The 26621-nt window shown below is 38.7% G+C and overlaps 1 protein-coding gene across 4 annotated transcripts; it reads left to right on the plus strand.

Moving 5' to 3' along the window:
• Positions 1–2060: 2060 nt before the first annotated feature.
• Positions 2061–26577, plus strand: MS4A14 (membrane spanning 4-domains A14). Of its 4 annotated transcripts, XM_014861792.3 has the most exons (6): positions 2061–2198; positions 3596–3724; positions 6143–6193; positions 8624–8773; positions 11360–11458; positions 24456–26577. In XM_014861792.3, exons 1-6 carry the CDS (start codon positions 2061–2063, stop codon positions 26532–26534), a joined length of 2646 nt encoding a protein of 881 aa, XP_014717278.3. In that variant the 3' UTR covers positions 26535–26577. The 4 variants fall into 4 exon arrangements, with proteins under 4 accessions (XP_014717278.3, XP_070343355.1, XP_070343354.1 ...); XM_070487254.1 differs by lacking the exon at positions 11360–11458; XM_070487253.1 differs by lacking the exon at positions 6143–6193.
• The last annotated feature ends 44 nt before the right edge of the window (positions 26578–26621 follow it).

Genomic DNA, 26621 nt, shown 5'->3' on the forward strand with positions numbered 1-26621 from the left:
AGTTAATGTCTCATTTTATTGAGGGCAGCAATGGCACATGGTATGTGTTAAATGTTACTTGTCAAACTCAAGGAAGGGTGGTTTTCTGCTGGTTGAAAGCAAGAGGGAATATCATTTCCACCCAAAGACTATCACCCTGCTTGTAGTTGCCCCGTAAGGATTCTGCCATTTCCCTCCACATGGAAAGACTTCTTCCCACCTTCTGAGTCCATAGATTGAAATATTAAAAGGTCCATCTTTAAGAAGCTTGAAAGTCAGAAGCAGGGGAAAAGGGCGGAGGCAGGCCAACTATAACCTAGTTGAAATGATAAAGGAGATGCAGTTTGAAATAACCAAGGTAGACAGAATTATAAGCTTCTCCTGTTTAGTAAAAAGTAATTTAGTAATTCATCCCTAAAAATCAGGCATTCTGCATGAAGACAATTGCATCAATTTACAGAAAAAAAATTATATGCTATTAGTTAACCCAAACTCCCATCCAATTTCCTAAAATGTAAGTAAAAGGCAGTAAAATATGTATATATGAGCAGTAAATTAACGTTAGGTTATAAAAGGCTTGAAATATTCTAATTCTTCCATCAACAAATAATCACAATGGTTGGTAACAAACAGATGCTTTGTTTGCAGTTTGTGGGCACCAACCCGGGCACGCTTCCCTTTTACTGACACTGCCTGCTCTCCAAAACTTCTCTGGTTCATCAATTCGGCTTAGAATTTGAATATAGACTTGTCTCACACTTGGTTTTGTTTAAAATGTTGGATTGCACTTTAGGTACACAAATTAAAATTTGCCCTAATAAACATTGGCGGACAAATGTTGTACTGAGAAATACATACCTTCTCTGAAGTTTCGATGTGAAAAACAAAGAGGCATTCTCTCAGGGAAAAATTAACAGAGGATACAGCAATTATTTCTATATATCAGTGCTTCTCAATTTGGAATGATTTTGCTCCCCCCACACCGGGGACATTTGGCAGTGTCTGGAGACAATTTTTGTCACAACTGAGAATGTGCTATTGGCATCTAATAAGTAGAGGCCAGAGATGTTGCCAGATATCCTACAATGCACGGAACAACTTCCTACAGCCAAGAATCGTCAGGCCTAAAACACCTACAGTGCCAAGGTTGAGAAACCTTGGCACCCATGGTTGCCACAAACCAGGAAATACTATATATTTGCATGTATTTTTTTGGTTTTGTGAAACCATTTGCTTTTATGATTTAATAGTTAAATTCATAACAGATGTAGGAATATAAAGGATGAGCGTGGAAAGCAAAATTCCAAAAGGCACTTTGTGTTGTCTTAATTGTATTAGTATAGTTTAAACCAAGAAGGCCTTGAGTAGAATTAGTTTTACTTGTCTTTCTGAAAGATACAACATGCCCTGTCAAAGTGGCCGCTACATCTGATGCTATACCTTCTTAACTACTGATTGTTATAATACAAAGCAATATGGTTAAACAGCAAGTGAGAGAATTCATCAACGAAAAGTGGGAAACTCTTTTCAAAAGAGGATGGAAGCATGGTTGAATAGAAACAACACAGATTTTGGAGACAGACAAATGGAGTTTGACTCCTTCCCTTGTCTCTTCGCAAGTGACCTTGGGCAACTTAACCTCTCTGTAGCTCAGTTTCAGCACTGTACAATTGTTGGAAGAATGTTAATACATCTTATAACAAAGCATCTTCTGCGGTGCCTGGAGCATTGTGGATATTCATAAGTTTTAGTTCCTTTACATCTCATAAACATAGGTACTGGCATTTGTGTTTATTTATAACATCTCTTTATTTTGTGTTTACCAATTGTTTATAGACAAACTGACAAGAAAGTAAGTCTTCTGGATAACTGGATCCTTCACCAGGAAGACAGGGGGCTGGATATGCTTTAGAATTCTAAGACTCTATGACTCAATGACTGTGATTCTATGGTTCTAGGACTGAGTAGAGTAATCGCTCAGGGCTCATTGCTAAGGACTCCATGTGAGACTGATGGAAGACCATGATTTTGGCTGCAATGTTCTCTCACTAGTTCTTTCAATAGAGTTTTGCCATTGAACCATGGAGTCACCATCTGAGGTCAAAAGATCGACCCCCATCATCACTATACAACCAAATGAAACTATATTGACTGCGTTTCCCTATGGACCTCATACTTCTCTGCTGGATTTCCTGAAAGGAGAGCCAAAAGTCTTGGGGGTAAGTCCTCTCCCATCTGTAAGTCTTCTTGGAAGGGAGGATAGAAGTTATTTCCTCATGTATGTCGACAGAGATGCTTTTCAGGAAGTAGGTTGATCCCCTTTTTCCCCTCACCTTTCATCTACAATGTATTTTTGATTAATCGTAAGTACTTCTAAGTCATTTGCTTGTACAAGTAATTGGATCATCAGTAGACAAGCCAATATGTAGCCAATAATACCATTTTCCTAGATTTTGATAAACAAGAAAATAAAAGTTCTGTTTAGAAACATGCACAGTTTGCCTCATGTCTCAGAAATGCTTCTGAGAACTTACTTAACTCTGAGGAATAGAATATTTAACTGTAATTAGTAGCTCCCCTAACCCCGAGGAAATCCTAGGGCTGTTTCATGAAGAGTTAGCACTGGTGTTCAAATGAAAATTACTGGTGTAATTTTTCCAGATTTCTTATTGAGGCGGCGACCTCAGGGTGTGGTGGCACCTTCCTTGGAGCTAAAAGCCGTAAGAAGAGAGGTTAAACTTCCGCTTTGTGCTGTTACAGGCATTGGAGTTCTTTGAAAATAATATTCAAATCTCCACAGTGAGCCACAATGTGGATATTCACACACAAAAAATTTCAGTCTTAAACGTACCTATAGGGGAGCTGTGTACACAGCTCCATCCTTAGTATAAGAGTAAAATCACTACTTGAGGTGCAGTGCCACAGAGGTGTGATCTGGAGAAAAAATCCAGAGTGATAGAGGAGAAGGGCTGCCCTGTGAAGAGCCACTGACCCTGCAGGACCGCCATCGTGTTCCTCTCCCTGCAGAATTCTAATGGGCTGATGAGCACACTGGGTTACCCTCAGCTCTAGTCAGGCCCCTGGATGGAGAGGAGATGACACATAACCTCACCCCAGCTTCTATGCTGTAGACCAGTGAACACCATAAACTTTTGGAGAACTGGGCTGAGCCTCAATTCCAAAAGCTTATATTGAATGCGCAAAATGTATGTGTGTCAGGAGATGAGGATAATAGGATGCTGATGCTACAGAATGGAAAAAAAGACGTAAAGGTGAATAGTTTGTAGTCTCTGTCCTCAGGAAGCCAGCAGTCCATGGGTAGAGTCAGATGTATATTCAAATATGTCTGATACAAGATAAATTGGTAATACCAGGGGACATCGTTAAGTAGTGAAGGCCGAGAGTAAAGGATTTGAACCTGAAGGACCCAGGTAACTGCAATGAGGACAGAGACACTGGGCCTCTTGAAAGTCTGAGAGTGGTTGGTAAACGGAAGAGAAAGGCATTCAGATGGAGGGAAGTGTGACATAAACACAGAGGGATGCCCAAGGGACCTGAGACAGTCCAAAGAAGCTGGGGCACTTGTGACCTCATGTACCCATTTCTCTCCTCACAGGCTATCCAGATCCTGTTTGCCCTGATCATTGCGTGCATTGGAAGTATATTTGCATTTAATTACCTCTATTTCTCCCAGAGATTTCCCCTTGTTTTCCTCACTGGATATCCATTCTGGGGAGCATTTATTGTGAGTACTGTCACTTAGGAGCTTTTGAGAAATTACCATAAGGATTGATTTAAACTGCCTCAAGTCTTCAGATAATGAATTCTGTGAATATGATCCCCAAGGAGATCAGATAGCCAGTTCCTTCTATGGCGAGAGAAGTGTCCCCATTTGGTCATTGCACCATCATCATCACAGTAATAACTATAAGTAGTAATAACTACTCTTAGGTATATGGTGTTTAAAGTTTACAATGCCCTTGTATGTACAGTAGGTCATTTACTACCAGTCTGGGATATTAGATGAGTAAACATCCTACTTTCTCCTTTGCAAAGAAGGAAACTGAGTTTGAGAGTAGGTGATAATTTAAACATACCCAGCTAGCACTCATAGAATCACAGACTCTCACATCTCAAGGATAATTTTGAAGATGATTATTATGGTTCAACTCCCTTATCATCTCCAGAGACAATTTTATGAGTGTCACTTATCTGGTCAATAGTAGAACAATAAATATAATTCTTAGCAGAGTGTTGTTTCCATTGAATTCCCACAGTCTTGGTTCTTTATCTTGTGCCATAATATTTAAGGGTAGACTCATTAAACCTTCCCCTGCTAGAACACAAACTCCCAAGAGGGCAAGAATATTGTCTGTTTTGGCTGCTGTTATATTCTCAGAACCTAGAATCATGCTTAATGCATAGTAGGCATGAAGGAAGGAATCACTCAATGAGCAAGTGGACAAACTAATGAATAAATGAGACTACTGTCACTGTTAAAAACCCTGCTCTCTTGATAAACATAAATATTCCATTCCTTTTCTATAATCCGCATTTCAAAAACAACTGGTAGTCTTTTCATCTTCCAAATATAAATAATATTGAATGTGATTTTCAAACTATACACGCCACACTGTAGAACATCTAGCGGACCAACGCCTCACTTCCCCATTTCACAACAGAATTTTCCCAGTGTGACTTTGTGTGATCTGCATGCAGAATTCTAATGAGGTTCTGGCATACTGCTTTTTAAAACTCCATTCTCCACTGAGAAGATATTTACTGAGCGTGTACTATATCTTCAGTAGTGTTCTAGGTGTTGAGAATACTGGTAAACAAGGCCATTTCTGAGAGAAGTGGTGAATTGCTCTTCTCGGAATTAGATGAGGTTTGCTATCTAATAGGGAGGCTAGAAAGGAAAAAGTGAAAATAACTCCATGGGTAGTTTAGTGCACTTGTGCTAGGAACTCTAAGAGAGGAGTTCCAGGTGCCATCTGAAGGTCTAATGGAGGACTCACCTGGCCTGGGACGTCAGGGAAGTGCTTTGCACGTAGGTGTTCATTGGTGACGTGGAGAGAACGCATTCCCTGGCAAAGATAAAACATGAGCCAAGGGCTTAATGTGGGAAAGAGCAACAGAAAGAAGACCAATGAGACTGTCATAGTGGCACAAAATGAAGTAAAAAAGCTAGGCTGGAATCAGATCGTGCCAGCCCTTGTGATATTAAGTATGTGGGACATTAATATAGGAGCAAGAGGAAACTACTGATAATCTTTAAAGAGGCTAGTGACATTTGAAGACTTATCTTTAAAATATAATTGTGTTTTCTGAGTGAGAAATGAATTCAAGGATGATAACAGCAAACCTTAGAGAATCAGTTGGGAGGAGGCTGCAAGAATCCAGGGAAGGAAAGATGGTGCCCTGAACTAGCTGAGTGGCAGTGGAGATAGAGATGGATGGACAGTTTTGAGAGTGACTTGGAGGTAGAACTAATCCAATGGGAATCCAGTGTGGGAAGTGAAGTGGAGGGAGGTATCAAAGGTAACTCTCTGATCACTGCATGTCACCTTGAGGTCCTTGGACACCAAGAAGCAGATGCCCTCAAAGTCCAACACCAATTCCCACAGGAGAGGTTCCCATACCAAAAACATTAAAAAACAGTGAGGGGCTCCACTTGGGGTACCCAGGGTTCCTTGGGTGGTACTAGGCTCTTTATGTTCCAGATGAAGAATTGGCTGAGATAACTATACTAGATTCCAGCCCCCGTATCAGCCTTTAGAAATTTCTACCTTGAGAAGGTCTCCCTCAGTCTGCTCAGAACACAACTCACCCTTCCCTCTTCCAGGTCCAGATCCCAGGATTATCCCTCTTTTTGGAGCCCAACTGGGCCAAATATCTGGGTGGTACCATTTAGACCTTAAAGAGGGGCCTGCCTATCCCAGCTGACCCCGGCTAAGAGGTCTTGTTCAGTGCTGAGTACGTACAGCACAGTATTTCTTCTTATAATCAGTGCCTACTCTTCTCACAGATGCTCAGGTGGAAAGACTAGATGGTTTGGGAGATTCAGAGACAAATAGACTACCATATATTCTCCAAAGGAAATTATCTTGTAAGGTGGTCAAACACGTCACCTGTTGACTTTTATCTCTTTTCTTCTTCAAAGTTTATTATTACAGGATACCTCACAGGAATCAACAACAAAGAAAAATTTCTGGTAAGTCACTTCTGTGACTTCTATGTCATTTAAAATCTTCTACTTGCTTTGTATCATCTTTGTGTATAAAGTGTTCAGGAATAAAAGATCTCACAGGAAAATCTTTACACCTCAAATTTGAAGTTCAGGTTATTCATATTTGTTAATGCAACCATTAGGCTTACGTCATTCCACTGGTTTTTATTTCCCTAGTCAAGTAAACTGAAAGAGTCGCTTGTTGGAAACCATTCTATATTCCTCTAACTCAATGGTTCTTAACTGAGAATAATTCCTCCCCCCTGAATATTTGACAATGTCTGAAGACATTTTTCGTTGTCACAACTGGGTGGGTGGGTGAGGGTGTTACTGTCATCTAGTGGGTAGAGGCCAAGGATGCTTCTAAACATCCTAAAATGCATACACAGGACAGTCTCCTATAAGAAAAAATAATGATCAAGCCCCAAATGCCTATAGTGCCAAGGTTGAGAAACCCTACTCTAACCAAAACCAATCCCAGGATCCCCACCCTCCACCACCACCACTCATAACAACAGACGTTTTTCTTTGGGGCCTGCCCAAGGTTTGGAAGAAAGAGTCTGGCATCGAGGTCAGATCATTCTAGGACCAAATCAAGGCTATCACTCATTGCTGTGTCATTCTGAAGGAAAAAGTACCTACTTCAAAGGGTTATTTTGAGAATTTAATAAAACATTACATAAAAAAGATACTTAAGTGTTGTGTTCCCTTCTAACCACTCTGATTTTCTTTTAAGGCCCTGGAGATGTGGGCCTTCTTCAAAGCCATTTTAACTCTGATTTTATGGTCACCTGCCAATTTCCTCTAGAGATATCTACTAGCCCTGAGGAAGTTCTGACAGGATGAATGCCCTCATCTCTCTCTCCCTGTGGAAATAAATGCAGACAATGCATATAAAGCCCCAAATGCTGTTCTCTCTGTATCGATTTCCTTTCAGAGCTGAGGAATATACTAAGGATAAGGCAGACCTACCCCTGACTCACTGAGTGCTGTGCAGATGGCAGATGTCACAGTGGCAGGAGCTCTAAACTAGGCATTTGAAGATGTGGCTTTCCATCACAACTCTTCCACCAACTGTGGAATTATTACTCACAATCACTAGATCCCTGGACCCTCTTTATCTGTAATGTGAGGATAACAAGTGATCTACCCACATCACAAAACTGTAATGAGAATAAGATGAGAACAAAGCTGGGCATATTCTTTGTAAACTGCAAAGCACAATACACATGAAGGATGGCTTATTTAGAGATTTTAGTCCACTAAACGTCCTAAGGGAGCCAAAACAGAGCCTTGAAAGAGCAAAGGACTGAGAATTGAGAGAGATGGCATATCTGTATGCTTCTGTGCATTTTCTGCCAAAATGCCTGTTTGTAGTAAAGACCTGTGTTTGCGGTGAACATTAAGTCATAGGGATGCTTCCAAGTCCTGCCACACTAAGCCACAAGCTCCTGGATAGGACAGGCTGTGTAAATGCATCATTGCATTTCACATCAAAACAGACATACTACAATCAAGAAATAGCAAATATCCACTAAATTAAGATATGAGGGGTTTTTGTGTGTTTGTTTTTCCTTTAAAAGAGCAATAGCAGTGCTGGGAGTAGAGTATGAATAAGACATTCCTTTTCCTTCAAAGGAAGTCAGACATACATGCCAAAAAATAAAAAGGAATGAGTAAAGGGAATTGGATGGGGCAATATGAATTTCTTACACCTTCCATTTTGGAACCCTGAGTTGAGAAAGGAAACCTTTAAACCCCAGTCCAAATTTGTTGCCATCTGTAAATATGTTAGTGATTTGGTTGGTTACTGTTTGAATGCCCCTGGGGAAGGGATGTAAGTCACCTGAAGACAGGAGCTCATCTATTGTGTTATCTTTGTGTCCCAGGATCTAATGTAGTACCTGACACATAGTTGGTGCACACTAAATATTTATTAAAATACGTGAATAAATGGATACTGGCCTAAAATGGGTGATATTACTCTCATTTTTAAAGGTAGAAATTGAGATTCCAAGAGATTAGTTGCCTTGTACAAGGTCCTAGTTCACTAGGACTCAAGATCAGGTCTAATTACAAAGCCAAGATATTTTCTAACACACTATTTTGCTTATAGATTATGAAGGATGGTGCATTAGGAGAAACCGAACATTTTCTTTAGCATTAACCGTAGAGCACCCCTTCGCTACCCGTCCTCTTTCTCGGCTTCCTGGTTTATTCTAAAATTTGGTTTGTCTTCTGATGTAGATAAAGCAGGATTTAACTTTTCAAGCCTTTCAAGCCTACTGACCTGATGGAGCCCTTCATCCCTAAGGGGTATCTGAAAGATAAAAGCACTAAGTTTTTCTTACAAGGTATTTTTGGTTTGCTTTGCTTTTTATTTATTTCATTGTTATTTTTTAAACTATTTTCCAGGGACAAGGTGTCGTGTCCATGAATGTTATCAGTTCCTTGGTTGCGGTTGCTGGCATTATTCTCACCATTATCAGCTTTAGACATCAGCATGATTACTGCCAGACTCCTTCCGTTGAAGGACTATGTGTAATAGGTAGAATCCTTTTCAATGTAAGTAGCTTTATTCTGTGAGATGAATCTGTATAATCTTATCTGAACTATGATCATGATACATCAGTTCATTACTTTGGATTCCAATCATTGAAGCCGTATCAGCATTTGAACTGACTGTTGAGAAGCATACTGCAATTCAGGAGCTATAATGTCGGGACTTGAATCCTGGTTTTGTCCTTTATAAGCTTGTGACTTTGGCCTAACATTTTGTTTTTTTCTGAGCCTCAGTTTTCCTCAGTCACTAAATGAAGATAGTAATCCCCGCCTCACTGGGTTGTTGTGAAGATTACTTAAATTAAAAAAGTACCTGGCACAGTGTAAATAGGCAATGGGTTTTAGTAATTCCTATTGGTATTGACATGGATTGGATTAAGTTTTGTCTTTCAGCATTAACAAGGTACAGAATGAGCTAAAAAGTTTACTCAATACTCAAAACAAAATACAGTGGGAGAAAGTGGTTAAGCCATTTAATAATGTATTTTAATAATTTTCGAAGATAATTTATATAAAAGCAGTTTTAATCATTAAAGCAGATGAGATGTATCTTTACTAGGAAGTATAATTATTAGTGTAATTTTAAGTATTCAGTGACATTATTTTTATGCATGTCAATGATTCCAAAAGGCCTTTCATGCTGAGTCCCTAAGCAAATCCAGGGGTCTCGTTCTATTTCTACCAGCCACATCTTGTAGGCTTTGGTCCTAGAATGTTAATCAGATTTGACCTCTTTGGATGGAAGTGAAGTGCAATCATGGGAAATTGTCTCCCTCAATAAAGAAGAAAAGGAAAAAGAGCTGTCAATTCCTGGATATGAGATTTTATTTAATTCTCCCAATCACCTGGTAAAATGAGCCTAAGGACATTACAATATATTTTGAGATAAATTCTAGAATTAGACTCATAAAACATTACGAGGGAAAGCCAGAAACCAATATAAGAGATAAAATACTGTCCTAATTGGGCCAAGAATATGATGCAACATTATAATCCTTACCCTTTTTCCTGGTGGACAGCAGGTCATTACTGTACTTTAGTATATACCAGGAAGAAATTGTATACTAAAAGGGTTAAATCTCCAGATAAATGAAACTCTGCTGTCAACTTACTGCCCTGCATGGATGGGTATTGCAGGATTAGTTTCTGCCCACAGAATCATGGAGAATCTGTTCTGAGACCCACCCCTCCCCCCCTTCTATAACTCCATGATTCCTTGCTGCAACCTAAACATCATAAATAACCTTTAAAAAGCCAGAACAATGGGCTTGAGACATCACTTGAACTGACCTCTGTCCCAAAGACCAATCCATGTCTACACTGAAGCCAGAGTGATCACTTAAATATGTATATCTGAGCACATTACTCAATGGCTTCCTTCCTAAACCTAAAATGGCTTCAATTCCTAAACACGGAATGAAGACCAGATCTCAAAAGGCTTTCAAGACTCTATAGCACCTATCTTGCCTACCTTTCCAACATTTTTCCAGGCCTTTATTTTTCTCCACTTTCCTGCTACTTCCTGAAATTCCTTAATGTGTCAAGTACCCACCGCCCCAGCACCATAGACCAGCTTTTTCTTGTTTCAAATGTTCCTGAGCCCAGTGCCTACCCTTTTTTGTCTACCCAATTAACTCCTCCTCATTCTTTAGTCTCAGTTTAAATACCACTTCTTTAAGGAAGTCCTTCCTCATCAAACCTCCACCTTTTCCAGTACAGACCTGATCAGACCTCCCATTAGAGTAGTACATAGCTCCCCATATTTTTTCATAGCACTTATCACAATTTAGTTAAGTAAATAATTGCCTAATTACTTGTTACTATCTGCCTCCCTTACTATGACAGAAGTTCCACAAAGATCAAGACCAGGTCTAGCTTGTTCAACAGCTGAAGCCAGTAAATTTACAGCAGGCACTTTATACATTTCAGCTTTACCAATAAATGGAGAATATCCAACCTTTTGGATGTGTTGCAGGGAAACCAAGATTCAGATAGACTCAGTCACTTGCCCAAGGTTAAGTGTAACGTCGGACCCAATTGCACCCAGCTCTTTGTGTCTCCAGAGTCTAAGCCTTTTGGACACCATGTATTCCACGCTGCTTCTCAGTCTAGACATTATCTGAAAGCAAAGCATGCAAAATGGCAATGTGTGGGCTATATCCAGCCTGAAGATATGTTTTATTTGGTTCACACAATTGAATAACAACTAGAAAATTTCAAATTCATAGTATGGGTATACAGCTTCCTTAGGAAAGAAAAAGACCAGGCATCCTGGCGCCCACATTCCCTCATGGCAACTGTTGCCTGTAACTGAGTAACGAATGCATCCTAGCAATACCTTTAGTCTCTACTGTCTCCCCTCCTAACTGTTTCTCTCATTTGGGATGGTTGCCTGGTCCCTATAGGCATTATTCTGGCTTACCAGAAAGACATGAGGTGAAAACTGGCCAATCGCTGATGGCTGCAGAAACATCTAATATATGGGTTTTTCCTTACTTGATCATACACTGTAAGCAGTCCTTCACTTATATGTTTAACATGATACAGCTTTCATTCCAAATGCCAAATATTTATTCTCATTATTTGCAGGGAATTTTGTCAGTCTTACTGATCATCAGCATAGCAGAGCTCAGTATCTCTGTGACTATCGCCTCTTTTGGGAGCAAGTGCTGGACAAAGTCAAATGAGGTGCGTTCAAAGTTGCTATGAAAACAGATCCCTATTGGGACACTCCAAAGTGACCTCTGGCCTATTAGTGGACAGAGCAGTCTTCTCAGATACTGAACTAAAACTTCTAAGTTTGGGAAGGATAAGGAGGAACATGTTTAAAATTGAAGGCTCACTCTACCCTTTGAGACAACTATGCAATTGTGTTGCTTTTTCTTGTCCTATCTGCTATCCACAGTCATCTCTGTTCAGACATCGCTCCATATTTCCTGGCCAAAATATATGAAAGAGTAGACTTAATGGGAAACCATATTACTGAAACATGGGGAGCTTATAACTGGGTCACAATGGTGTGTGACACAATTCCCTCACCAGAGAGGAAGCAGAGAGAAAAATATTTAAGTGATACTAATATTATTTATAATAATCCTTAGAGCTTATTTACTGAATGTTTACTGTCAGTCATTGTTGTAATCACTTAGGACCAACTTACTCAATCTTAACAAAACTATTAAAACACCATTATTTTACATATGAAAGAATTAAGGCTCAAAGAGTAATCTCTCTAGTATCATCCAACATCAGGATTGTGACTCAAGTAATATGGCTCCAGAGCCGGCTCTCTAAATCCCAAAACCAGTTCCAGGCTCTGTGTTAGGTGGGGTGTTTTTTGGCTCTTTTTTACATCAACTTTATAGAAGCATAATTTACAAACAATAAAATGCATCCATTTTAAGTGTACCATTCAAGGAGAATTGACAAATTGCATACACCTGTTTAGCTACCATCACAATCAAGATACAGTGAATGCCTATATCATCCCAAAAGGTTCCCTGGGATCTCTTTGCAGTTGATGTCTTCATCACTTCGATTAATTTTTAATTTCTCAAACTTCATATACATGGAGTCATAAATAAGTACTCTTTGTATCTGGCTTCTTTCATTCAGCAACATGTATATGAGATTCATCCATGCTGTTGCATGCATCGATACTTTTATGTAAGGGTACACCACAGTTTATCCATTTTCTTCTTGGTGGGCATTTACTTGCCATGAACATTTGAGTTCACATCTTTGTTTGAGCATATGTTTTCAATTCTCTTGGAGTGTCATATCTAGGATTTGATTGCTAGGTCATATGGCAAGTGGATATTTAACTTTGTAAGACAACGCCAAACAGTTCTCCAAAGTGGCTATACCGTTGTGCATTCTCATCAGCAATATGAGAGGTAACAGTTTTTCCAATATAAACACCAACACTTGGAATGTCGGTTGTATTAATAATTTAGCCATTTTAGTGGGTATGTAGTGGTATTTCATTGTAGTTTCATTTGCATTTCCCTGATGATAAATGATAATGAGACTCAATGTGTATATTGTCCATTTGCATATCTTTTTTGAGATGTCTGTTCAAACCGTTAGCCAACTTTTATAGCATTTTTTATCTTATTTACTTATAAGAACCTGATTCCTAATATAAGTTCTTTTTTGAGATATATGTATTGCTAATAGTTTTCCCAGCCTTGACTTGCATTTTCATTTTCTTAATAGTTCCTTTCAAATAACAAATTTGATTTATTTTCCTTTATGGTTAGTCCTTCTTGTGTTCTAACAAAGCTGTGTCTACATCAAGATTGTGGAGATTTTCCTCTCTATTTTCTTGTAGAATTTTTATAGTTTTAGATTTTATGTTTAGGTCTATAATAGATTTTGAGTTTACTTTTATGTATAGTTGTGAGATAAGGTTAGAAATTCATGCCCTATCCCCACCTCATGGAGATATTCAGCTGTTCTAACACTATTTGTCAAAAATGCAATTGTCCCATCACCTTGACACCTTTGTTGAAAGTCCATTGGGACCTCTTATTTATAGGTCTCTTTTGGACACTTTATTTTGTCCCATTGATCTATTTGTCTATCCTTGCACATGTTCCACACTGTCTTAATTTCTGTAGCTTCAGAGTAATTCTTTTTTATTGTGTTAAAAAATATATAACACACTGTTTGTCATTTTAACCGATTGCAAGTGTACAATTCACTGGCATTAAATATGTTCATAATGACGTGTAACCATCACCGCTATTTATGCCCCAAACATTTTCATCATGCCAGTACAAACTCTGTACCATAAAACAATAACTCTCCTTTCCTCCTCTTTTCAGTCCCTGGTAACCTCTATTCTACTTTGTCTCTACTGTTACTTTCTACTATTTATTGCCTATTCTAGATAATTCATAAAAGTGGAATCATATGATAGTCATCCATCTGTATTTGTCTTATTTGACTAAACATAATGTTTTCCAGATTCATTCATCTGTCCATCAACAGATGAATAATTAGATGAAATGCGGCGTATACACATAATGGGCTACTATTCATTCATAAAAGATTTTTTGCACCTTTTGGCTATTGTGAATAATGCTTCTAGGAACACTGGTGTGCAAATATCTGTTCGAGTACCTTCTTTCAATTCTTTTGGATATATACCTAAAAATCTAATTCCTGGGTCAGATAGTAGTTCTATGTTTAACCTTTTGGGAAACTGCCAAACTGTTTTGACAGTGACTGTACCAGTTTACATTCCCACCAGCAGTGCACAAGGGTTCCAGTTTCTCTACAACCTCATCAACATTTGTTATTTTTTTCTTCCTTTCTTTTTATTGAGGTAATAATGGTTTACAACTTTGTGAAATTTCAGGTGTACAGGTATCAGTTTCTGTATAGACTGCATTGCACTCAGCACCAATAGTCTAATTTTTATCCATCACCCTACATATGTGTCCCTCCATCCCTTTCACCCAACCCCTAGCCCCCTTCCCCTCTGGTAACCACTAATCTGTTCTCTTTATCCATGTGTTTGTTTATCTTCCACATATGAATGAAATCGTGCAGTATTTGTCTTTGTCTGTATTATTTTGCTTCACATCATACCCTCAAGGTCCATCCATGTTGCAAATGGGACAATTTTGTCTTTTTTAATGGCTGAGTAGTATTTCATTGTATGTATATACACCACATCTTCTTTATCCATTCATCAGTTGAAGTACACTTGGGTTGCTTCCACGTCTTGACTATTGTGAATAATGCTGCAATGAAAATAGGAGTGCATAAAACTCTTTGAATTGTTGATTTCAAGTTCTTTGGATGAATACCTGGTAGTGGGATAGCTACATCATGTGGCATTTCTATCTTTAATTTTTGAGTTCATGGTGTATGATCATTTTAATGTACTGTTGTATTCTATTTGCTAGTATTTTGTTCAGTTTGCTAGGATTTTTGCATCAATGTTCATCAGTGATATTGGCCTGTAATTTTCCTTTTTTGTGTTGTCCTTGTCTTGTTTTGATATCAGGGTAATGTTGGCCTTGTAGAATGAGTTAGGAAGCCACCCCTCCTCTTCAATTTTTTGGAAGAGTTTAAGAAGGATAGGTATTAAGTCTTCTTTGAATGTGTGGTAGAATTTTCCAGAGAAGCCATCTGGTTCTGGACTTTTGTTTTGGGGGAGGTTTTTGATTACTGTTTCAATCTCTTTACTTGTGATTGGTCTATTTGGATTCTCTATTTCTTCTTGATTCAGTTTTGGGAGGTTGTATGAGTCTAAGAATTTATCCATTTCTTCTAGGTTATCCAAATTATTGGCATAATTTTTCACTGTATTCTTTTATAATCCTTTGTATTTCTGCAGTAGCTGTGGTAATTTCTCCTTTTTCACTTCTAATTTTATTTATTTGAGCCTTCTCTCTTTTTTTTCTTAGTGAGTTTGGCCAAAGGTCTGTCAATTTTGTTTATCTTCTCAAAGAACCAGCTCTTAGTTTCGTTGAACCTCTGTACTGTTTTTTAGTCACTATTTCATTTATTTCTGCTCTAATTTTTATTATTTCCCTCTTTCTGCTGACTTTGGGCTTTGCTGTTCTTTTTCTAGTTTTTTTAGGCATAGTTTATGACTACTTATTTGAGATTTTTCTTGTTTGTTGAGGTGAGCCTGTATTGCTATGAATTTTCCTCTTATGACCACTTTTGCTGCATCCCATAAGAGTTGGTATGTTGTCTTTTCATTTTCATTTATCTCCAGATGTTTTTAAATTACTCCTTTGATGTCTTCATTGATCTAATGGCTGCTCAGCAGTATGTTGCTTAGTCTCCACATATTTGTGAATTTCCAGCTTTTTCTTGTGGTTGATTTCTAGTTTCATAGCATTATGGTTGGAAAAGCTGCTTGATATGCTTTGAATCTTCTTAAATTTATTGAGGCTTACCTTCTTCTGCAACACATGGTCTATCTTTGAGAATATTCATGTGCACTTGAGAAGAAAGTGTATTCTGCTGCTTTTGGATGGAATGCTTTCTCTATATCTATTAAGTCCATCTGCTCAAGTGTTTCACTTAAATCCACTATTTCTTTGTTGACTTTCTGCCTGGATGACCTATCTATTGATGTAAGTGGGGTGTTGAAGTCCCCTACTGTTATTGTGTTGCTGTCAATTTCTCCCTTTAGGTCTGTTGATAGTTGCTTTATATTCTTTGGTGGTCCTGTGTTAAGTGCATGTATATTCATACATGTTATGTCCTCTTTGTGGAATGTCCCTTTTGTCATTATATACTGCCCCTCTTTGTCTCTCATTGTTGGAGAAATCACATATCCCAACATCGAAACTTACTACAAAGCTACAGTAACTAAGACAGTATGGTATTGGCATAAGGGCAGATATATAAACCAATGGAACAGAATACAGAACCCAGAAACACACCCTTACATATATGATCAATTGATTTTCAACAAGGGTGCCAAGATCATTCAGGGTGGGAAAGGACAGTCCCAACAAATGGTGCTGGAAAAGTGGATAACCACATGCATAAGGATGAAGTTGGAGCCTTCCCTTATACCGTATGTGAAATTTAACTCAAATAAGTCAAATATCTAAACTCAGAAGCTAAAACTATAAAACGTAGAAGAAAATACTGATGGAAATCTTCATGACATTGGATTTGGCAATGATTTCATGGATAGGACACTAAAAGCACAGAAACAAAAGAAAAGAATAGATTAATTGGACCTCATAAAAATTAAGAACTGTTGTGCACCACAGGATACTGCCAAGAAAGGGAAAAACAATCTACAGAAAGGCAGAAAATATTTGAAAATCATAATCTAATAAGGGATTAATATCCAGAATACACAAAGAACTCCTACAATTCAACAACAACAAAAAACAAACAACCTAATTAAAAATGGACAAAGACTATAATAGACATTTCTCCAAAAAGGATGTACTATTGGGCAATAGATACATGAAAAGATGCTCAACATCACTAATTGCTAGGATACGCAAATCAAAATCACAGTGAGGGGCCGGCACAGTGGTACAGCAGTTAAGTTTGCATGCTCCACTTCAGCTGCCCAGGGTTTGCCAGTTCAGATCCTGGGTGCCAACCTGCATGCTGCTTGTCAAACCATGCTGTGGCAGGCATCCCACATATAAAGTAGAGGAAGATGGGCACAGATGTTAGCTTGGGGCAGTCTTCCTCAGCAAAAAAGAGGAGGATTGGCAGCAGATGTTAGCTCAGGGCTAATCTTCCTCAAAAAAGAGAAATCACAGTGAGATACCGCTTCGTATCCCTTGGGATGGCTATTAAAAAAAAGAAGGAGGACAGGGCCAGCCCAGTGGCATGTGGTTAAGTGTGTGTGCTCTGCTTCGGTAGCCCAGGGTTTGCCAGTTCAGATCCCGGGCATGGACCTATGCACCCCTCATCAAGCTGTGCTGTGGCAGCATCCCACATACAAAATAGAGGAAGATTGGCCCAGATGTTAGCTCTGGGTTCTTTTTTTGTTGTATTTTTATCCATTCAGCCAATCTTTATCTTTCAATTGGAGAGTTTAATCCATTTACATTTAAAGTAAATGCTAATAGACATGAACTTACTTCAGCCATTTTCCTCTTTGTTTTCTATACGCCTTATAGCTTTTTGTGTCTCATTTCCTCCATTACTGCCTTCTTTTGTGTTTAGTTGGTTTTCTGTAGTGAAACATTGATATTCTCATTTCCTTTTGCATATATTCTACAGATATTTTCTTTATAATTACCCTGTGGATTACATTTAACACCCATTTAAACATATAACAATCTAATTTGAATTTGAATTTATACCAACTTTAGTTCAATAGCATACAAAAGCTCTGCTTCTGTACAGCCCCATCCCCCTCTTTCTGTTATTGATGTCACAGGTTAAATCTTTATACATTGAATTCCCAATTACATAGGTTAATAACTATCTTTATGCATTTGTCCTATAAATCATGTAGAAAATAAAAAGCTAACTTTTTATAATTGCCCATGTATTTACCTATACCAAAGATCTTCATTTCTTCATATAGCTTCAAGTTACTGTCTAGCTTCTTTCATTTCAAGGATTCACTTTAGCACTTCTTGTAGGACAGGTCTAATGATAACTATCTCTCTCACCTTTTGTTTATCTTGGAATGTTTTAGTTTCTTCCTTGTTTTTGATGATTTTCCAGATAGAGAACTTTCTGTAAGCCCTTTGAATATATAACTTCACTGCCTTCTGGCTTTCAAAGTTTCTGATGATAAATTGGCTAATAGTCAAACTGAAGGTCCTTTGCATGTGACGAGGTACTTCTCTCTTGCTGTTTTCAAGATTTTGTGTCTTTAGTTTTCAAATTTTGATTGTAATGTGCCTTGGTGTGGGTCACTTTAAGTTTACCCTACTTGGAATTCATTGAGCTTCTTGGATTTATAGATGAATGTTTTTCATCAAATTTGGGAAGTTTTCAGTTATTCTTTCTTTCTTTTTTGGTGAGAAAGATTGGCACTGAGCTAACATCTGTCACCAATCCTCCTCCTTTTTGTTTGAGGAAGATTGGCCCTGAGCTAACATCTGTGCCCATCTTCCTTTACTTTGCATGTGGGTCACTCCCACAGCATGGCTTGGTGAGTGGTGTAGGTCTGCATCTAGGATCTGAACCCACAAACCCAGGCCACCAAAGCAGAGCATGCTGAACTTAAACATTATGCCACTGGGTCAGCCCCCAGTCATTATTTCTTTATTCTTTTTTGTCCCATCTCTCTCTCTTCTCCTTCTGGATCCCCACAATGCATATGTTGGTTTACTTGTTGGTATCTCACAGGTCCCTTAGGCTCTGTTCACTTTTCTTAATTCTTTTATCTTTCTGTTCCTCAGTTTCATTAATTTCAATTGTCCTACCTTCAAGTTCATTGTTTATTTCTTCTGCATATTCAGAAATGCTTTTGAACCTCTCTAGTGCATATTTTATTGTACTTTTCAGCTCCAGAAATTCTTTTAGGTTCTGCTATATAATTTATCTCTCTTTATTGATACTTTCACTTAGTTCATTCATCATTTTCCTGTTTTCCCATGACTTCCTTTAGCTTTTTTAGTACTGTTAATATACTTATTTTAAAGTCTTTGTCTAGTAAATCCAAAGTCTGAACTTCCTCAGGTACGCTTTCTGTTCATTTATTTTGTTCCACTGAATGGGCCATCCTTTCCTGTTGCTTTGTATACCTTTTGACTTATTTTGTTAAAAATTGAACATTTGAATCTCATAACATGTTAACTCTGGACATCAGATCCTCCTCCTTCATTAGGGTTTGCTGGGGTTTTTTGTTTGTTTGTTTGTTTGTTTATTGTTGTAGAGCATCTCTGTGCCAGAGAACAGCCTGAGATGAAAGCTTAATGTCTTCTCAGTTCTTTTATGAGCCTGCATCTTTTCCTGGGGCATGCATAGTGGTTTTCTACATTCTTCCATATTACAGTTGTTTTTGAATATCAGAAAACAAAAACAACAAACAGAAGTTGGAATAGCTTCCCCCAGAAGCTGCTTCAGCCAGTATGGGTTGAAACAATGACATCCAGCCTCTGTACCTGCACAGGAGTGATAAGCAGGAATCTTCAAATAGAACAGAGAAACTTGATATTTGGAAGTCAAAGATCCTTATTGCCCACCCTGGCTCCAGCAAGTCATACCAGGAAAGTGGGTTGCTATCCCTCAACTGCCTGTCAGGGTCTGGGAGGGGGACATGGGTAGTCACTATCACACTGAAGGCTAAAATTGAGTATATAACCTACCAATTTAGCAGCCAACAGTCCACATCTCCTTCCATTTTGTAGATTTCAGTGTGCATGTCTTGTGCATATTTTGTTAAATTTATCCCTAAGTATGTCAATGTTTTTTTCTTGCTATTATATATGGTATTTTAAAATTTCATTTTACAAATGTATACTCCTGCATATAGAAATTCATTTTATTTTTATATACTGGTATACATGACCTTACTAAACTTATTAATTCTAGTATCTTTTTTACAGATTTCCTGTCATTTTCTAGGTAGATAATTATTTTACCAGTAAATACTGTTTTTTTTTTTTTGGTGAGGAAGACTGGCCCTGAGCTAACATCTGTGCCAATCTTCCTCTATTTTGTAAGTGGGATGCCACCATAGCATGGTTTGATGAGTGGGTATGTAGGTCCACCCCTAGGGCCCAAACTGGCAAACCCTGGAGTACTGAAGTGGAGTATATGAATATAACCACTACACCAACAGGCTGGCCCCTACTAGTAAATATATTTTTATTCACAAACTTTATTTCTTATTTTTCTCAACTTATTGCACTGTGTAGAGACTCCAGTACAATGCTTAAAAAAAAAAGTGCCGAGCATACCCAACCTTTCCTCCTTCATGACCTTAGAGTGAAAAAGTTTTATATTTTACCCCTAAATGTGATGTTACCTATAGGGTTTTCGTAGACTAAATTTATCGTAGTTTGCAGAAAGGTATTTTTTTTTTATCATGGATTGGTATCAACTTTTGTAATTTTTCATCTCATGCTTACATTTTTATTATATTATCTAAGCCCAAGTATCTGGTGTATTGCTCTTTTCGTGATACAACTGCAGAAGAGTATAAAACTCTGTGGGAAGCTCTTTAGCAGCAACATTGAAATAAATTACTCAGGGGCTGGCCCCATGGCTGAGTGGTTAAGTTCGTGTGTTCTGCTTCGGCAGCACAGGGTTTCACATATTCGGATCCTGGGAGTGGACCTAGCACTGCTCATCAAGCCATGCTGAGGTGGCATCCCACATGCCATAATTAGAAGGACCCACAACTGAAAATATATATAACTATGTACTGGGGGACTTTGGGGAGAAGAAGTAAAAATAAAATCTTTTAAAAAATTAAATTAAAACAATAAATTACTCATACTGAATAACCATTCAATTTTATTCCAGGGATAGGACTTTTTAATAGCACAGCAACGTGCAAAGTACAACAGAGGATTCAAAGATACTCTGTAATATGCACCCTGATCTCAAGAAGAGAAAAGGGAACGTGAACTCTTAATATTTACTGAGCAACTTCTCTATGCCAACTCCTATGCCTGAAAGCATTGTTTCATATGACTTCCGTCATAACAGCCCTAGAGTAAGGTGTAATTGAAGTGGTTATTATAAGGAAACACAGATTAGAGATTAGATCAGATTAGGGAGAAAAACTCAGGACCTAGAATTCAACAGCAATGCATGAATTTTAGCTTCACAAGGTAAGAGCTCTAGGACACTGGTCAGGTTACTTAACATCTCCGACCTTTACTTCTCTCAGTTGTAAAACAAGGATAATAACCTCATAGGGATGTTATAACGATTACTTGAGATGACTTTGAACCTTGCCTAGCACCTGGTAATCACTCAGTTATCATTAGGGATGAGTAAATTTAAAATAATAGCACTTAAGAATTGGATAAAGTTAGAGAAATTATAATTCATGCCTTCAGACCTCTCTTTTAATGAATGAATAAATTACAATTCAAATGAAACAAAAGTTTGGGGATGAGTAAAAATGCAGAAATCCCCTAAAGTACCATTTATCCTCACATAAATAGCGTTCCAACAGGGATAAAGTACAGATGCAGAACCAAATTAGAAAAGTAGGGAATGACAATGTGTAGTGTAAAAGAATGTGGAGATTCTCATTTTAGGCCTGCCATCAATCAAGTGGTAACCATAATTAGGTCATTTAATCACTCAGAGTTTGGCTCATTTCCTCAAATAGCCAAGCAGCTATTCTGACTCTATGAATGACCTCAGAGATCAGCAGATTGGTCTGTAATGACAACTCCTCTCAAAAACAACTATGAAGAATAGGAAGCATTGACTAAAGGTTGTATCAGATGCTATCACTTAGCTGTTTAAAAAAAACTCTAATAGATTTTACTTGCCTGTAAAGGAAAGCTAAAATTTCCTGACCTAGTATCTTAGTCCATTCAGACTGCTGTAACAAAAATACCATAGACTCAGGGTGCTTAAACAACAAACATTTATTTCTCAGAGTTCTGGAGGCTGGAAAGCCCCAGATCAAGGCACCAGTAAATTCGGGGTCTGGTGAGAGCCTGCTTCCTGGTTCATAGACAGCCACCTCCAAATACAAGCACATTGAGGATTAAGCTTCAACATATGAATTTAGGGGGGAACACATTCAATCTACCCTGCCCTCCCCAATTAATGTCCTTCTCACATGAAAAATATACTCTTTCCATTCCAATAGCCCCAAAATTCTTGTTTCAGCATCAACTTTAAGTCCAAAGTCTCATCTAAATCAGAGATGGGTGAGACTCAAGGTATAATTCATTTTGAGGCAAATTCCCTGTAGCTGTGAACCTCTGAAACCAAACATGTTATGAAACTAAACTTCCAAACTACAATGATGGGACAGGCAGGGGATAGACATGCCCATTCCAAAAAGGAGAAATAGGAAAGAAAGGACAGTTCCCAAGTAAGTCCAAGACCCAACAGGGTAAACAACTTGAACCTTAAGGCACAAGAATAACCCTCTTTGGCTCCATGCTCTAACTTCCAAGCGCACTGGAGTAGTGACACCACCCCAAGAACTCAACAGGAAGGCCCTCTTAGCCTGGGCTCTGCCTCTGCAGCAGCTCTCTGCCTGGGCCCTGTGACTTTCCTGGGCAGGGCTCCCATGCCTGCTGGGTTGGGGTCCCAAGCCCGCGGCTCTGTCTGGTGGCTCTGTCTTTTGAAATCTAGGTAAAGACAGTCACACTTCCATGCCTGTGCTCATGCAGCAGCTGTCTGCAGCAGGTCTACCCCTGAGGCACTGGATGGGGACCTCCTGGCTCTGCCTCAATCAGAGAGTCAGTCTCATCCTTTGAAACCATTCTTCTTCCAGGTCCTTTGCATTCTGGGCCTGTACTGGGAGTGGCAGCCCTGATGATCTCTGAATGGTCATCGGAGTCATTCTTCCATTGTCTTGGAGAACATCTTCTGCCTACTGTTGAGATGGCTGATCCATGCCAATCTCCTTATCAAACCAGTCACTGGGTCATACTCTTCGGAGTCTCATCTTTTGCAACATGGATAGACTGAGAATTATCCAAACCTTTAAGTCCTGATTCTTCTTTGCTTAGCAATTTCATCTTTACATCATTTCTCTCTTCTCACATATTACCATAAGCTGTCAGGAGGACAGCTTCAAAGTGTCAGCTTCAACACTTTGCTTAGAAGTAGTTTCAGCTAAATTTCGTTTCTTGCAAATTCTACCTCCCACAAAACACTAGAACACAAACACAATCCAGTCAAGTTCTTTGCCAGTTTTATAGCCAAGATCACTTTTCCTCCATTCTCCAATAACATGTTCCTCATTTCTGTCTGAGACCTCACCAGAATGACCTTTATCATCCATATTTCTACCAACATTTTGTTCAGAATTACTTAGGTGTTATCTAAGAAGATTGAGGCTTTCTCTACAGCTCTCCTTTTTCTTTCTGTGCTCTCACCAGAATCATCCTTAATGGTCCATTCACAGAAATGTAAAGGTTTTTCTAACACACGCCTCAAAACTCTTCCAGCTTCTACCTATTACTCAGTTTAAATCTACGTCTACATTTTTAGGTATTTGTTATAGCAACACTCCCACTTCTTGGTGTTAATTTTAGTCTTAGTCTGTGGGCTGCTATACCAAAGACTGAGTGGCTTAAAAATCAAAAATTTATTTCTCACCATTCTAGAAGCTGAGACGTCCAAGATCAGGGTGCTAGCAGATTCAGAGTCTGCTGAGTTCAGAGATGGAGGTCTTCTCACTGTGTCCTCGCATGGAGGAAGGGGCAAGGGAGCTCTTTGGGGTCCTGTTTATAAGGGCACTAATCCCATTTATGAAGGCTCTACTCTCGTGATCTAATCACCTCCCAAAGATTCTACCTCTAAATACCATCACATTGGAGATTAGGTTTCAACATATGAATTTGGAAGGACACCACATTCATTTTATAGCACCTAGCATGCCATCTGACAAAATCTAATTGCTTACCTTCTGCCATCACACTAAGTTGCATCACACTATGCAACAACCTTGTGTGTTTGCACCCACTTTTTCCTCTACCTGGATTTTGACTCTTATCTTTCTTCATCGTATCTTTTTGCCGTCAAGCAAGAATAGATCAAATATCTCCTCTTCTATGAAGCATTTCCTGGCTCTCTCAGAATTAAGTCATACATTCCCATAAAACACCAATTTCTATAATAGCACTTGCTAAACTGTATTGTTATCTATTTAGATCTTGGTCTACCTATAGTTGGAACACCTTATGGGCAAAACCCACATATACTTATCTTTGATTTCCAGCATCTAGTTCATCTAGTGGGTAATCAATAAATCATTATAAACTTGAATACCTGAATATTGAGTAGATGATTTAAAATGTCTTAGAAGCTTTAAAATATTAAATATGGGAAGAATATTTCAGACAATCTTAATCAAATTCCCCTAGTCAATAATTGAAGGTGATGACTTGTCCAAAATAAAACCAATGTTAAAGGCAGTACTGGTATGTTTTCTGACTCCTCTTGTAGATGTTATTTCCTATCTACTGTCTTAAGGTGGAGATGAAAAATAATTTGAGAATACAAGAATAAAAGAACATCAAAGATGATTCTGTTATATTAATGCTTCTCCTGCCCCTTGGTTTTACAGATTGTGTTTTTCTTCCCTTCGGATGTTACTCAAGAGAGTGAATTCTCTGTCCCAGAAGAAAATGCTGTAATACAATTTGAGCTTCAAGAAGAGTCTTCTAGTGAGAATTCAGTAACAAACATACAACCTTTTTTCTTTGGAGGCTATACTTTCTTCAAGTTAAAAGTCTTAAGCAATCCTTTAGCCTTACAACAGTTAGAGAGGAGAGGCAGCAATAGTAATTACACATCTGTATTTGTGCCAGATGAACCACAAAAAAGTATCCCTCCACCTTTAAAACTATATGAGGAAGAAGTTGAGCCGAAACCTTTGCCTCCCATATTAGAGAAAAGGCCCTCAGAAAATATTGTGTACGCTGAAAAATTCACTGATGAAGACCTAAAATCTGCTATGATACGACCCCCAGAAATGCAAACCCAATTGCTACAGGCCCAAGATTTACCAGTCAAAGTTTTTCCATCCCATTATGTAAAACAACTTCAAATGTTACCAACCCAAGACTTGCCATCCCAAGCTCTGCCAGCCAAAACTCTGCGAGTACAAGCCCTGCTATCTGAAGCCCCAACATCCCATGTCACACAGTCTCATAGCCTGACATCTGAAGACATGCCATCCCAAGACATACCATCCCAAGACAAGCAATCCCAGGACATGCCATCCCAAGATACACAATCCCTAGACATGTCATCTCAATACACGTCATCCCAAGACATGCTTTCCCAAAATATACCATGTCAAGACATGCCTCCCCAAGATATGCTTTCCCAAGTACAAGTTTTTCCAGCACAAGCCGTGCTATTTAAAGCCCCAGCATTCCATCCTGCACAGTCCCCTAGTATACAACACAATGAGAAATCCCCAGATCTTCAACTACAAAACATCCAACCTCAAGACCAGCAATTTAAACAAGTATTATATCAAAGCATTCAATCAGAAGTCATGTTTCTGACCCAAGAATGGAAACCTGTGAAGGAACTCCAAGGCAAGAAATCCCCAAAGGAGCATTCCTTAGGCTGCCAAGGCAAAGGCATGCAATCTCCAAAGCATAAATCTTTAAACCTACAAACCCAAGATCATCAATCCTCAAAGACTAAATCCCTAGACAAGCACATCATATGTTGCCTATCCCTAAAGAGGCATTCTATAGATAAGCAAGTCCATGCTAAGCAAACCACACAGCCAGCCCCAGATCAGCCAGCTGAAGACCAGCTGGCTCAAGGGGAGCAATCCCTAAAGCAACAATCTCAAAATATGCAAAGTGAAGACCAACAGGAGAGATCCCCAAAGGAACAAACCAAAAGTGGACAAGATAAAGATCAACAGGCTGTTAAAGAGAAATCCTCCAAGAAACAAACCCAACACCAGCAAGATGAAGATCAGCAGGTCCAACAGGAGAAATCCCCAAAGCAGCTGTGCCAAGATTGGCAATCCGAAATCCAGGAATACCAAGACTGGCAATCCCCAAGAAAGCAATCTCCAGACTGGAAAACCCAAGGCTGGCAGTCTTTAAGCCAACAATCCCAAGGCTGTAGAAACAAAGATTGGAAAGCACAAGAATGGCAATTTGAAATGCAGCATTCCCTAAATTGGGGATCCCAAGCCTGGCAAGTCCAAGATCTATTAGAGAAAGAATCCCTAAGGCAGAAAGCTCTATTCCAAGAAGCCCAAACTCTGCATGCCTTAACTCGACATCATCTAGATTCGCAATTACCAGACTTTCTGTTTCAAAACAATCAGTGTCAAGAGAAGGACCAACAAGACTTTCAATCCACAAGTAGCCAAGAAGAATATATGCAAATAGACACTATGCAAACAAGAGACATCAAACCAGGGGACATGAAAAGTCAGTGCCAAAACCCAAGTGACCTGCAAGCAGAAGACGCAAAGCCAGATTTTCATTTTTCCTCCTGCCAAAGCTCAGTACAAGACACGGATTTCGCCTCTTTGTCCAATATAGATTCAGAGAAAGATGTGCAACAAAATGTTTCGATTTGCTCAACTTCATACAAAGAAGACCCATCTTTAACTTCTGCCTCATCTTATCCAAAAGATCAACAGCAATCTGAAGACTCAGACTAACATGCAGAATGTACCCAAATACCACATTGCTCACAATTATGGAACTAAACTAGGGAAAAAACAATATAGTCTCTTCCAACCTATGTT

The sequence above is a fragment of the Equus asinus genome, chromosome 17 (genome assembly GCF_041296235.1).
Source record: "Equus asinus isolate D_3611 breed Donkey chromosome 17, EquAss-T2T_v2, whole genome shotgun sequence".
Taxonomy (NCBI): Eukaryota; Metazoa; Chordata; class Mammalia; order Perissodactyla; family Equidae; genus Equus; species Equus asinus.